This window comes from Ursus maritimus, unplaced genomic scaffold, assembly GCF_017311325.1.
Source record: "Ursus maritimus isolate PB19 unplaced genomic scaffold, ASM1731132v1 scaffold_33, whole genome shotgun sequence".
Classification (NCBI taxonomy): domain Eukaryota; kingdom Metazoa; phylum Chordata; class Mammalia; order Carnivora; family Ursidae; genus Ursus; species Ursus maritimus.
The window spans coordinates 14,136,230-14,150,573 of record NW_024425897.1 but is presented as its reverse complement, the minus strand read 5'-3'; the positions used below and the strand labels follow the sequence as shown (position 1 = coordinate 14,150,573).

Here is a 14,344-nt window from a genome sequence, read left to right as displayed (position 1 = left end):
ACCTCAGCTTGGGGTTGATACCAATCCTGTAGAGTCCTCCCGGACAGCTGCATTTGCCTGTAGCTGTTGGGGGGAAGCAACAAGGGTGCTTGAGACCTCAGGCAGGAGCTCACTAAACAATTGCCCAAGTATCTTCTCAGCCACCTGTGAAGGTTGACATTATGATCCCCCAATTTAAAGATGAGGAAACAATCTCAAGAGAGGGGAAGTGGCTTGTCCAAAGGCCACACAGTAAGTAAATGGCAGGACTGTGATCTCTAAAGAACCAGTTGGGTGGGAAGTCACATGAGAGTGTTTCCTATTTGTCACAAGCATCCACGAAGCACCTCTCAGGTTACGACCCAGCTTTCCCTGAGTGTGTTCGCCCTGGGCTGTCATCCAAGTTTGAATGCTGGTGATAGAACCGACCAGGGCTGGAGGCCAGCCTCCCTCCTAATCAGGAATAATCAGCAATGGGTTTATCCTTCTCATCCCTCTGATCCTATTATTCCATTCCGGAACTCAAAGTGTAGGCTTCCGGAAGCCCAGGGGCTGCTGCCACAGTGAAGAGGGACGGGAAAGTGGGGCTATGTGATGTGCCTTGCTCCTTAGAGGAGCCCCTACCGTTTGGCCCTTTTAAAAATTTTCTGCTGAATGTCAAGCCAGCTGCTCTCTCTAGATCGCAGTTCTATCCCTGTCACTCAGGACCACCACGGCCTGATCTACCCAGCCCAGCCCAAAATAGCTTAAGCAAAGCTCTGAGTTTGAATCCCTGAATGCCTTGCTGCCTTCAGCCTCAAGCTAGGGTCAGCATCCTTACCTGTAAATATGGGTGGGATTTATTCAAAGTGCATGACTTTTCCACGTCTCCTGTCTCCTGCTTCCAAGGACAGGCATATTCCAAGGTCGGCAAGCGGGTGCTGTGCTTGGAGCTGGCCTGCAGGGGGCAGGAGTCACCAGGTCTGACCCAGTGGGTGATCTGCTGAGTATGGAGAAGCAGGCACGGCTGGCCATTTAAGACCAATGCTGGGCAGGGGAAAGGGCACCTTCTAGGTGCTTGGCACTGTGCCAAGCCTTTTGTGTGTATTATCTCATTAACTCCTCACAACAGCTCTAGGAAGGAAGGGTTATTAGTGTACCCATTTTATAAAGAAACTGAGGCTCAGAGAGTTTCACAAGTCCTCAAGGTCATAGAGTTTGCTAAGCAGCAGGGCAAGATTTGAACCCAGGTCTGTCTGCCCCTGCATTCCAAGCTGTTAGGGTCCGTGTTTGTGGTCCTCAACACTGGCTGCAGATAGAATTACCTGGAGCGCTAAACAGCACCAATGTCCAGAGTTCACCTACACCTATTAAATGAGAATCATCTGCAGCCAGCATTGAGAATCTCCACTTGACGCTGTGCTGCCTTTCCGTGTATCTGCCCAGGTAGTTAATATGAATTGGTTTGTACCTGGAACCTAACCCGACTTCCCTCTGGGGTCCCTGGTGAGCCCCAGCTTGTCAAGAGTCTGCAGATGCTTGGTTTCCTAGATTTGACCTCCAGGTCTTTCCCAATCCCCCCAAGACTAAGTCAGATCCCTCTGACTCACATTCTCGGAGGTTTTGTGTTTCCTTCTCCCTTCATAGCATTTACCTGAAATGTGATTAAATCAGTGCATTCATAGCTCTTTAATAGCTCTAGCCTGCCTGCTAGGATGTGAGCTCCCTGAAAGCAGGAACCATGCTTATCTTGTTCCCCACAGCATTCCCAGAGCCAGGCACAGTGCCTGGCACATAAACACTGGACAAATGAGACTTCTTTCTTCCATTTTAAGAATTACTTATTGAGTATCTGTCATGTGCCGGGTACTTGCCCACATCCGTTTTATAAGCAAGATAAGGGGAAAACCCCCTTTTCCAGGCAAGGAAACAGAAGCTCCGGAATGTGAGAAGTCAGAAGCTGGCCACAGAGCCAGGATTCAACCCCAGGCCTGCAGTCCCTTCTCATGCACCTGAGTCTCATGACCCTGGCCCCCTGGCCCCGCAGAGAGGCTGGTTCATGCTCTCTCGTGGAGGAACACATCTTTGTAGAAGGCACTTATGTTAGCTGCTCACTTTTTGGTTTCATCTTCCCAGTGTCTTTCCTGCCCTTTGGGCGTCAGTACCTCCCCAGGCTCCTCCCTCTGTCCTCAGGGGCTGCCCCTCCTTCTTGTACCTCCTCTGGAGGTTTGGTCCAAACAAGGCTGCTGAGTAAGTCCCCTGATTAAACCATTCCATCGTCAGCAGCGGCATAGACGTCAAGAGCTATCCAGGGACTTCCTCCCCCGGCTCCCTGGGAGCGAGCGAGCCTGTGGCACCTTCTGGGCAGCGCCCCACCCACTGCCCTAATGGAACTTCTGACCAGCCACTGAAGCTGGACAAAAAGTCCATGGGAAAGCAGCCTCTCTGGGTTGGAAACTCTTTCAGCGCCGCGTGCGAGGCTTGGTGCAGCTGCAGAGTTCGGCTTCCCATCACCTCTCTGGCGCCCCCTGCTGGGGAAAGCTGGCTGCAGGGAAACAGGGACGCTTCTGCTCTTGGGTCATCTGGCTCCTGCTGCAGGTCTTGAATGTGACATCTGAGGCTTGAGAAGAGATCTCATCAAACCTGGAGCCCAGAGGGACAAGGAAGAGCCACTCACCAAAAAAGTTCCAGTCGTGGAACCTTGAAGAATACTTTGCAAAGGGTGGCCTCTCTGCTCTGCATTCCAAGGAAGCCTTGAAAGATCCTCGCTCAGGATTAGGCAGAGGACAGTTCAAGGGTTGGCAGCTCTCCCATCACACCCTCTGCGCCAAGACTGGCTCCGTCATGCCCCCCTTACCGCCGTCTCTTGCCTTCTCTTGGGTTGGAGAGACCCCACGGAGCAAAGGGAGCAGCAGGATCTGCTCGCTGCTGTTGGCTCAGCTTGTGATTCCAGCCCCGGAGCCTCATCCCGTTTCAGTGACGAAGCAAGTGTGAAAAATGGAGCGTGATGGGGACATCACAAGATCTTCCAGGCCCTCAACTGTAGCTGCCTGCTCTCAATCCAGCTGCGATTGCCAAGGGGCAATTAGATGTGTGTCTGTCCCTGGGTGCTTGCGTATGTATGTTTGTGCACAGATGTGTGTGTGTGTGTGTGTGTGTGTGTATACACAGGGCTGGGAGCTGGGAGGCAACCTGGCTTTGGTGGCCCAAACTCGCCTGCTTCCCCTTCTGGGTCTGCTGGCCTAATTCCCAGCTGCAGCTGCCATTCTAGGCCCCCCTCCCCGAAGCAATCTCCCTGCAGATTTGGCAGTGGGAGAGGAGGGGCTAAGAGAAGGGAAATGAACCGGAGAGAGAACTGAGCTCTAATCTGATGTCGATGATCCGGCAGCCTTCCCCAGCTTGCTGCCCTCTGCCATCAGCTCCCCGGGCGATTTTCTCTGTGCCCTGCACTCTCCCCTCTTGCCTTCATCTCCTTAAGAAAGTGTCCAGAAAGTTAAACCCAGACACACAAACACACACACAATCCACCAAAAAAAAAAAAAAAAAAAAAAAATCAGAGAGCAGGAGCAGGCAGACGAGTAAGAGAGCACGCGCGCAAGAGAGAGGGCTCAGAACGGGCCAGGAGGAAGAGCTGCGCAGGCAGAGGGAGACTGGGGTTGGCCGTGACAGGGACTAAGATCTCTTAGTCCCCAGGAGCCTCCTTCATGGACCCGGGGATCCTGAGAGGGGCTGCCTCAGCTTAGGATGGGCAACTGTGTCAAGTCTCCACTGAGAAATCTCTCAAGGAAGGTATGTTTCTGGAGTTCCCAAGACCTGGGGCAGGGGAAGGGGGCATCTTGCCATCTGTTCCAGAGTTGGGGACGGAGAGGGTGGGCATCTGAAGCTTGCTACCCTTTCCGTGGGTTCTGTCGAGAGCTGCTTCCCTGTTCCCACCCCCAGATTCCCTCCGATCCCTGTTTTCGGTGTCTCCGGCTCTGAGCTGAAGTTGGGACCTACAGTTGCATGGGGGTCTGTGTTTGGGAATTAGCACAAGATTTAGGAAGGAAGCCATGTAGTTCCGGACCATAAAATGACAAGCACAGGTCCGTAGAATGTGAGTGGATGGACCCCCTTGGGGCTACTGTATCAGAAGAGGGTTGAGTTGGGCTTTTGACCCTGCTGCTACTGAGGCTCCTTCCCAGCTGTAGGGTCGGGGGGGTGGGGGTGGGTCCTCATTCATCTCTTTGAGGGTCTCTGGCCCTCTCTCCGGTGGTCTCTAAGCCTTCCAACTGGTGTGTTTTGAAGTAGACACCATTGCTACTGGGGTAAGCCCTGCTACCCTCAAAAATTCCTGAATCCGGTCAGAGAATCTCAACTAGAACCAGGCTGGTTCAGGGCCCCGGATTGTTTTCACTGAGAAATAGGATGTTGAGCAAAGGTGCCTGTAAGTCGCTTTTTGTCATGGACTTATTGCTTATACACCAGGATAATATCCTTTTGCAAGAATTCCTTTTGGAAAGCAAATCACCGCCTCCAAAACATTTTTTATGCAAAGCTGGGCTTACATCTATAGGGTTTTGCTTCAAGTGGGTTCTGCCTGTGTTTCTAGTCCTCTGTAGTCAAGCCAGAGAAGAAACTCATGGATATTATTTAAAGGAAGAAGAAGTGATAAGGATGTTTTCCTCCAGTTCTATCGTTTTCCGGTCAAGGAACTTGGTTACCACTGGGGTAAAGTGACTTACCCAAGGTCTCAGGTTAACTAATGGCATCTCTGTCCCTAACCCCATATTACCTCCCAGGTCGGTTGGATAGTCTTCTTAATTTAGGACATTCCGGGCTTTTCTGCTCATCGTCTTCCTCATTTAGCTAAGCCGCTCCCATCAAATTCCCTTTAATCTTCACTGGTCCCTTGGATCCTTCTAAGGGCTGACTTTCTTCTGTGTGTACAGCCTACATCATCTCTCATCTTAGGGGGGTCTTTGGCACCAGAGGTGGCCTCCATGCTGTTGCAGAGAAGCGGAAACTGACCTGAATTAGTCTAGAGGACCACAGGGTAAAAGCCTTTCCCCTGGAGTTTTGTCCAGAGCCTGAAGAGGTGAATTTAAGAACAAGCATTGTGCCCCCCCCTACCCCACCCATCTTCCCCGTACACAGCAGAGTGCTTAAGAGCCATACTTCTCAAATCTCTTCTTTCCAGCCATGTGACCTTGGACAAGTTGCTTGACCTCTCTGGGCCTCAGGTCCCCCGTCCACCAGGTGGGAATACTAATATTCACCTCCTAAGGTGATTGTTGGAAGCAGATAAAGTCCTGTGCACGCTGCCGGCAACGGAGTCCTCAATAAATGGCAACTAGTATTACCGTCATCATGATCCTAATTGGTCCGCTCTGGGTGTTCGGAGAAGTGGGGGTGCAGGGGAAAAAGGAAAATAGGAGAGGTTTTGTTTGAGTCCGTGGAATAAGGTAAAAGACAATAAAACGCATGGCATTCAATTTCGTGTTCTTTCATAATAGTAATAATTGCCTTCTTCTGAATAGCTACAACATATCTGGCGTCTGTGATCTCTTTCGCTCTTTTCCACCAAGTAGTTCTCTTGGCTATTTTATAGAGAAAGGAGCTGCACTTAAGAGATAAGAGCTTTCCCAGGTCACACAGCCGAGTGGACGTGGAGTTAGGGTTTTTGAAACGCTGGTCCGTGTGTGAATCCATAGTGGGTATTTTATCGGTATTTTTGCCTCCGTGAGAGGCTGCCTCTCTCTTCCTTGCTGTCAGATGTGTTAGTCACAGATTCCCACATCTGACCTGACATCGTCCGGATTCCCACTCACTGCCGCGATGCCCTCTCCCACCTCACCAAGCCCTTTCTCATTTAACCACTCCTTGAATACCTCCAGGGAGAGCAAGTTCTGACCTGCCTTCTCTTGGCCAGCTTGCATTGTTAGAAAGCTGTTGGGTCGTGAGGCCAGCTGACCCCTCCTGTTGCCATGCTACACTTGGGAGACATCCCCTCGGTGCCAGGATACATTGTCAGCCTGTGGGCCACTGCCCACTTGGCTTCCTGAGCGTGGTAGCTGGGGAGCCGGGAACGGGGAGAGGCGGCCTGCTCCGGGCTCTGTGCAGGGCAGGACCAGGCTGTCAGGTGCCATGACTGGCCGAGGAAGATCAGCAGCCTCCCGGGGCAACTTGGTGCCAGGCGCTATTATGATCAAGACATGCAGTGGAAATTCCCCAGCCACCGCTGGTGCCTCCTTCGTGGGAACACATTCTTCTCCATCCCTTCTCAGTTCTTCCCTGATTGGCAAATATTCTCCCACTTCCTCTGGAGCCAGAAGTAAATGCCTTCTGGCTCCCAGCATCTCTCATGTTGCATCTCCACCATCGTCACCACCTTCATCACCGTCATTGTCATCCCCATGGCAACTCCATGTATTCGGCTGTTACCATGCTCCAGGCACTATGCAATAGCTCATTTATTTCTCACGGGAATCCTGCGAGTGGCCACGTTGATCCCCGCTGGGCAGAGAAGGAAACTAGAGCACAGAGAGGTGAAGTCACCTGCCCAAGGTCACATAGCAAGCAAGCGGCAGAACCAGAATTTGTCCCCAAGACTGTTGGAGCCCAAAGCCAGTGTACTAAATCGCCTCTCAGAGTTCTGTGCTGCCCGCTGCCTCCTCCCTCCTGGCTTGCGCTCGCTTTGAGCCACGTGTGCGAGACTCAGCCAGAAACGAAAAGGCTGATTCTCTACACACATCTCAGGAGATTGTTTCTTGGGGTCCAGCCGCTCTCTACTCCCAGGCTTCCTCTGAGCCAGCCTCCCCGTTGGGAAGGTCTCTCTGGTTCTGCTCTTGCTCTAGCCTGGGTCCTGGAAGCCTGTGCGAGTATGGCTGAGGCTCCTAACTCTTTTACATATCAAACCAGAATGTCCCTTGGTCTGACTGACATCTCTCAAGTTCTGAGACAACCAAAAACCTACCCTTAATGCATTCACTGAACTTGGGCTTTGCACTGAGGACCTTCACCCAGGGTCTGAACCAGGATACTGCTTCTCCCTCTCTAGGCCTGGAACAGGCTTAGGAAGTTGAAAGGGAGTCTAGTCTGTAGCCCTAGAGCGTGGGGCTTTGGGGAGAAGAGGCATGAGAGGAGACGGAGGACGAGGTAAGCCAGGCAGGGGGAACTAGTTCTGCTTCTCAGTCTGGGGGGACAGGCTGCCCCCTAGGTCACAGGATCTTCTACTGGGCACAACCTTCTGTGAGCTGGAGGAACCTGGCAGCAAGTGGGGGGGGGCAGCAGGATAGAAGGGTAGGGTCTGTAGCTCTAGGGTTCTAGGACAAAGACAGCCCTCCAAGGTTTAGCTGCTCTGTTTCTCCTTGGGAAGGTTTGCCTCCAAATCCTCACACTGAGGGGAGGCATCCAAGCTCAGGACTGAAGGCAGAGCGCCCTGTCCTGGATCCTGGGGGGCCTTGGGCATCCTGGGGATGCCAGGATGGAATAGAATGTTGTGTCTGGATGCTGCTGTTGTCCTAAGGGGACAGTCTCTGGGCAGTGCTGACTTTTTATAGCTGCATGGGAACCATCAGGGGGGAGGAGGGGAGGGCCAGGGCCTGGGAGCACAGCTATATTCGGTAAGCAGAGAGGGCCCCTGCCTCAGCCTCTAGAGGTCGGGCAAGCTGGGCGGGGAGCCAGAGACAGACGGGAGGGGGAAGAAGGAGAGCTGCTGGGGGCAGAGAGTGTCTAGTCTTGAGGCTGCAAACTGGGAAAAATCTGACCCACAGATGGGCTTTGCCCTGGCCCAGCCGGTGCTTTAAATCAGAAGGAAACATTGAGCTGAGTTAAGTAGCACTGCCCCTTCAGAGGGGACCTACCGCCTCCATTTTGCCCCAGGCCGCCCTCTTCCCCTGCCTGCTTGGTTCTGTTAGCAAGGCCTGTGTGTTTGCACCTGCGGTCCAGCAGCCTGCCTGAGCCTGCTCTGCGTGGTCCCAGTTCTGACTGTCCTCACTGCCTTCCAGTGGCGTCCAGCGGGGGCAGGGCCACATATCCGTTTAAGAGCATCTTGGCCAAGGACGATACTCATTAGTCTCTGAGTGAGCACCTCCCACTGGCTGGAGCAGAACCCCCACCCCACCCCTTCTCTCTGTAAGCTTCCACATGCACGTGAGTGTGTGATTCTTTGTGTGTGTATGTGTTGTGAGCATGTGTGTGCACATGTCCCACACAATGGGTGTCACTCCCAGCTCTCCCTGGAGCACCCGTGGCAGTCAAGCATCAGAGACTCCATCTGTTGAACTAATTTGACTCCTGCCTCCCATGCATCCTGAGAGCTCTCCGAACCCCGCTGTCTGACTCTCAAGGGCCTCCTCTTGAGGACAGCCCCTTCTAGGACCAGGAGCCAGGCTGAGGCCAGGAGGGCCAGTGGGGCAGGGAGGTGACACCTGCCTCTCTTTTGTATTTGCTTGGTGCTGGCTGAAGATGCGCCAGGAGGAGCAGAGCAGCTACACGGTGGTGCAGACGAGCGAGGAGGGGCCGGCAGCCAGCGGCGAGCTCCCGGGACCGCTCCTGATGCTGGCCCAGAACTGCGCCGTCATGCACAACCTGCTGGGCCCTGCCTGCATTTTCCTGCGCAAGGGCTTCGCTGAGAACAGGCAGCCTGTACGTAAGTTGGCCCCAGTGGAGCTGCGCTCGACTTGGCTTCAGAGGGCATGAGGAGGTGCTGGGAAGAAGAGGGACTCTGTCCGCAGCAACCTGTGTCCCCTCGTGGATATACCCCAAACCCTCAACTTGTGAATCTGACCCCCCCCAAATTTCCCACCCATGGCTGCGAAGCACTAGTGAGTCCACATCCACCAGCAAGAAGTAACAATAGCCGCTAACGTTTTTTGTTCGCTTGCTTGCTTGTTTTCTTGAGCACATGCTCTGTGCGAGGCTCTGTGCTAAGTGCTTTGGTGCATTGCCTCATGTAAGGCTCAGAGCAACTCTGAGAGGTAAGTCCTATTATCATCCCCATTTTACAGGTGAGGAAACTGAGTTGGAGAGGTAAACATGCTCAAGATAACAGCTAGTGGGTGGTAGAGGTCAGAATCAAACCCGGGGAGTCTGACTCAAAGGCCTCCTGTTCTCTTAACAGCAGTACTGAATACACAGGCCTGTCCAGGACAACTTCCTACAATGGTGGAAATATTCTACGATCCGTGCTGCCCAATACAGTAGCCACCAGCCACACGTGGCTGTTGAGCACTTGAAACGTGGCTAATATGACTGAGGACCTGAATTGTTAATTTCATTGGCTTCTGATTCGAATTTAACTAGCCACACACGGCTGCTGTGTCCGGGCAGCCTCCTTCAGGTATCTGAACAGCCCCAGGGAGGAAGGTAATGATGATGATGTCACAGACACAAACATTTGCAGGTTCCACTTATAATGCCACATGCGAAACACTGTACATATCTCGTCTCACGGGACGCTCGCAAAGGCCCGGCAGCATGGGTACTGGCATTAACCTATTTTACAGATGAGGAGACTGTAGCTCAGAATGCTGAAGTGACCTGCCCAAGGTCCCACAGCTAGGAAGTAGCAGATGTGGGCATTGCACTTGAGTTTGTCTGACTCTAGAGGCCAAGCTCTTCTGCCAGACTGCACATGTTAGAGAGAAAGAGTGTGCATATGCTCTTTTCCCATCTGACCCCAGGGGATGGTGCTCACCCTTTCCCTGTCACACTAGTGGGTGTCCCCGGCTCTACTACGCGTACCTCCACTGCTCTGCAAGGGGAGTGTGTGATCTGAGGGCCGGCCGCCTGGACTCTGCCAGGCCCACTCTGCCAGAGGTAGCTGGATTTCCTGCTCCCTGGCTCCAGCTATGCAAGAAGGGGAGAGGGCTGCAGTGGGGGTCAGCAGCACCTGGCTCCTCTCCAATCCTGCAGAGCTGGGTCCTGGAGAAATGGCAGGCTGCTTGAGGCTTAAAGTGTGGGAAAGGACTCATGTCTGAATGACTTGTCCTAGGGCGTGTGCACGCCTGCAGTCACCTGCTTGCTCACTTCACTTGCAGGTGGTACAGGGCATTGCAAAAATCATCCTTTTTGACCACCCAAGATGCTGCTAAGCAGCCCCTTTATTTATTTATTTTTTATTTTATTTGTCAGAGAGAGAGAGAGAGCGCCCAAGCACAGGCATGGGGAGCAACAGGCAGAGGGAGAAGCAAGCTCCCTGCTGAGCAAGGAGCCTGATGTGGGACTCGGTCCCAGGACCCTGGGATCATGACCTGAGCTGAAGGCAGATGCTTACCTGAGCCACCCAGGTGTCCCTCAGTGACCCCTTTCTAGAAGATTCTGGGAGTTTCCAGAGCTGACTTCTCTTGCCCTGGGGCCAGTTTACAGTGGGTGGGCAGAAGCTGCCTCTTACCTGCCCTGGCCATGTTGGCTAGAACAGCCTGCAGGCACAGCTGAGACACCTCACCTCTCTGGGGCCCGCCTGCGTGTCTGTGTTCCTGATAGGTCTGCCCACACCTGGCGTGTACTTCCTCAGGGCGGGCACACCTGCCCCACGTTCTTCCTGCCCAAAGTCGGAGAGCTGTGACATGGGAAGGATGAGCCCTGGGCTCCAGTTTTGGAGCCTGCTGAACAGGTCCAGCTGGGCACCCATTCTGTGCTGGTCTGTCTGCCTCCTGGGAAGGCCTGGGGTGACTGGCACCTCACCAGCCAGAGCCCCCCCTGCGTTCTCTGGGCCTCCTCTTTGGAGACTTCTCTGCCATCTGTTCAGACGCCTAAACCCAGGGCTTCCTTGAGTCCCCAAGGAGACCTGGGCACGGCTTGAAGCTGGAGATGCGTGCTTTGGACCCTGGCGGCAGCCAGCGGCACTGGCAGCCCCCAGGGTCCTATGCTGTGTCCCATGACGGGGCAAGGTGTAGGATGGGGGTCAAGTTGAAGAAGGTGGGTCGTGCCCAAGAAACAGGGCACAGCCCTAATTCTGCCTCCACACCTGTGGCTCCTCCCCCTCCTCTTCCTCCCTCTCCAGCAGCCTGTCTAGTCCCGGCTTTCTGTCCCTCTAGCTCTCCTCCCATTGCCTTGCAGACTTCCTCTCTCTTGTGACCCACAACCACCCTCCCACCCTGCTTTATTTACAGGTTTTTGCCTCCAGACCAACTCTGTTCCCTGACACATTCTTGTGTCTGGAATGGGGGACACAGATGGGGCTCTGGGGTCCCTGGGCATCTCCTGTGTCTATGGGAGATGTGGGGCTGCACATTTTTTCCCTCAAAGATGTGGTCCAGGCACTCTCCCCATCCAGTGCTTGCTGTCCCTCGGATGGTTCCCAGGCTGGTCATTTTATGACTTCTAGGCCCCTCACAGCTGCTAATAGGAAGTGTTCTTTTGTTTCAGGACAGATCTCTGCGGCCAGAGGAGATTGAAGGTAAGACGCAACCCCTTAGGCGAAAGGGTTGCTCAGCTGTCCAGGAAGGTGAGGGAAGGGAGATTGCTGGGAAGAGAGGCAGAGACATCTTGGCTTCCTGGGAACATGGCCTAGAACAGCGCTGGGCATCCCCTGTGGGGCCAGGGGTCAGAGGAGTGCAGTCCTGGCAGCTCCAGGGCCTGGCCTTCCCAGCCAGTGGGCTTTCGGGCTGCCTCTGCCCGGAGGTTCTGCGGGTCCCACTTTCCTTCTTTTATTCAGCCATGCCCACTTTCCTTCTTTTCCTCAGAGCTCCGAGAGGCCTTCCGAGAATTCGACAAGGACAAGGATGGCTACATCAACTGTCGGGACCTGGGCAACTGCATGCGTACCATGGGCTACATGCCCACCGAGATGGAGCTCATCGAGCTGTCCCAGCAGATCAACATGAACCGTGAGTCCCTCCGCTTCCTTCCCTTCCCGTCCCTGCCAGCGGGGCCCGCTGCGATCACACAGGCCCGGGTCTCAGTTCTGGGCCCCTCTCTTCCTGGCTCTGTGACCTGGGGCAAACCACTTAGCCTCTCTGAGCCTGTTTTCTCAGCTGCAAACTGTGAAACGAGAGGAGCACAAGAAGTCCGTGAGGGAGTATGGAGAGCCCCGCGCCTGGCACACAGGTTGTTGAGCGGAAGGGAGCTATTTCTCCCGTTATTCTCTGTCTGACCCTGGGTTTTCCCAGAAGCGGACCCCAAGACAAGGATTTGAGTGCAAGCAGTTTATGTGAAGGCGAAGGGAAGCGTCAGGAGGGAGTAGGGAGGGGAGACCACGAAGAGAAGGCGCCCGCAGAGGGTGAACTCTCAAGCCAGCTAACACGGCGAGCGCTGAGAGTCTCCTTCTGCTCCGCAGCCCGGGGAGTCAGTGCAGCGCGCCCATCTTGAAGTTAGAGCTCTCCCTTCTCCAGCCCGGGGTTTCAGGTGTTTCGTCAGTCACTGGCGGAAAGGTGTTGTGGGGGTGGGAGGGTGTCAGTTCTCCAGCACTCCTACCTGCTGGGAGGTCTTGTTGGAGTTGAGTTTCCATTTGCACAACGAGAGTAAGGCTTGGGACAAATGGGCCAGGCACTCCTCACTTCTGCTTTCTCTGCCTTTCTGCTTGTGTGTCTTTGTCTCTCTATCTCTGAAATTCTCTGCCTGCCTCTGTGACCCAGTGTTTCTTTCTTCCATCCATATCTACCTCTGTCCACCTCCTGACTGGTTCCCTCAGCCTAACTCTGGCCACTCCCCTGAGCCATTCTTTGACAAACCGCCGGTCCATGGTCACCTCTCTGTCCTCATTTGGCCTTTGGTTGTACCCTGGACCTGGCACTGGATAGGTCAAGGAGGGGTTCACAGTGCCTTCCTTTGCCTAATTAGAGATGGGGAGTAATTGGATGGGTGACCTAGCCCTTTCCTCTGTCTCCAGTGGGTGGCCATGTGGATTTTGATGACTTCGTAGAGCTAATGGGACCTAAACTCCTGGCAGAAACAGCAGATATGATTGGAGTGAAGGAACTGCGCGATGCTTTCCGAGAGGTGAGTCATGGACCCTGGACAGGCAGGGGTGGGGGGGTTGTTAGAATTCCAACCCCAGGGTGGTTACTTAAGAGAAACCAGAGCCCTGGACCACATACCAGGGGAAGGAGCTTGGACAGAGAAGGGTCTCTGGGGAAGGGGGTCAATGAGGCTAGAAAAGGAGCCCAGCCTTGGGAGCTGCTTCTCCATCCCCCACGTTGTAGCTACCCCTCTCTCCTCTCTGCCCTCTCTAGTTCGACACCAATGGTGATGGGGAGATCAGCACCAGTGAGTTGAGAGAGGCCATGAGGAAACTCCTGGGTCATCAAGTGGGACACCGAGACATAGAGGAAATTATCCGAGATGTGGACCTCAATGGGGATGGACGAGTAGACTTTGAAGGTAGGTGGGGTTTGAACATGGGAGAGAAGCCAGTGGGCATCCATGAAGACTTCCAACTGTGTATCCATTCATGATTCCAACTTTCCATGCTCTTACCCTTCCATTCTCTTACCCCTCCATCCATGCACCCCTGTAATCCACCTTTCCATTCATTTCTACCCCCATCCATCCATCCATCAATCCATCTTGCCAAATCTCTCTCTCTCCATGTGTTCGTTTACCCGTCTCTTCCTGTGTCCAGGTGTCTATCCACTCATCCATCTCTAAACGATTATCCGTACTACCGTTTATTCATGCACTTATGTTTCTATCTGCGCATCTGTTCAGTCTTCCGCACATTCACCCATGTATCCACTTACCCATGTACCTCTGTCTATGCGTACATCTGTACTTCTGTGCCTCTGTTCACACATTCATGTATCTCCATCCATCTGCCTGTACCTCTACCCACACTTCCATTGATCTGTTTGTAGAGTCATTTCCCCATCGACATCCAACTTCTCATCGATCGATCCACCCGTTCACCCATCCATCCACCCTTGTGTCTAGTGACCCCATCCATCTCTACCCATTTACCTGTCCACCTACTCCTGCATCCATCCGTGCTAGGTATTTTCTGAGCACCCTCTTCCTCGGTCTGACGCTCAGGCCTCCTGAGATCGGACCACAGCTCACCTCCCCAGTTGCAGCTCCTGCTGTTCCTTTACTCACTCTCCGCCTTAAAGCCACACTCTGGTACTTGTGGTCCACAATCCTGCCAAGTTCTAGTTTGAATGCACTGAACAGGATGCCTTTTATTCTGTTCTTCACCTGGACTAAATTCTCTCCACCCTTCAAGACCAGCAGTGGGCCACTTCCTCTGGCACTTCCTCGCTGATTCTCTCCTCTTGCCTGGGCTTTTATAGCACCTCGGGCTCACCCTCGTTCTTCACACTGTCCCTCGAGTGCTAGCCGTTTCTCCTGTTGACGGAACTTTTGGAGAAGAACATTTTATCTCTGTATTTCCTCATAATTCAGTACCTGGCCCATAGCTAATGCTCAGTAAAAGTGTGTTTTTTTTTTAATGAATCAATAATAATTCCAA

At 53.5% G+C, this 14,344-nt stretch overlaps 1 protein-coding gene across 6 annotated transcripts in view; it reads left to right on the top strand.

Annotated features, from left to right (window-relative positions):
• CABP1 (calcium binding protein 1) overlaps positions 1 to 13,630 on the top strand; it is a 49,586-nt gene extending 35,956 nt beyond the window's left edge. For 3 of the 6 annotated variants that reach the window (XM_008707668.2, XM_040619840.1, XM_040619839.1), the window contains 5 exons: positions 8,404 to 8,583; positions 11,308 to 11,338; positions 11,625 to 11,768; positions 12,770 to 12,879; positions 13,113 to 13,612. In XM_008707668.2, the coding sequence (XP_008705890.2) occupies positions 8,404 to 8,583; positions 11,308 to 11,338; positions 11,625 to 11,768; positions 12,770 to 12,879; positions 13,113 to 13,334 (687 nt within the window). In that variant the 3' untranslated portion in view covers positions 13,335 to 13,612. Of the gene's footprint in view, positions 1 to 3,561; positions 3,748 to 8,403; positions 8,584 to 11,307; positions 11,339 to 11,624; positions 11,769 to 12,769; positions 12,880 to 13,112 lie in introns of those variants that run through there. The other 3 variants (XM_008707667.2, XM_040619841.1, XM_040619838.1) reach the window with 3 other exon arrangements.
• Positions 13,631 to 14,344: the final 714 nt, after the last annotated feature.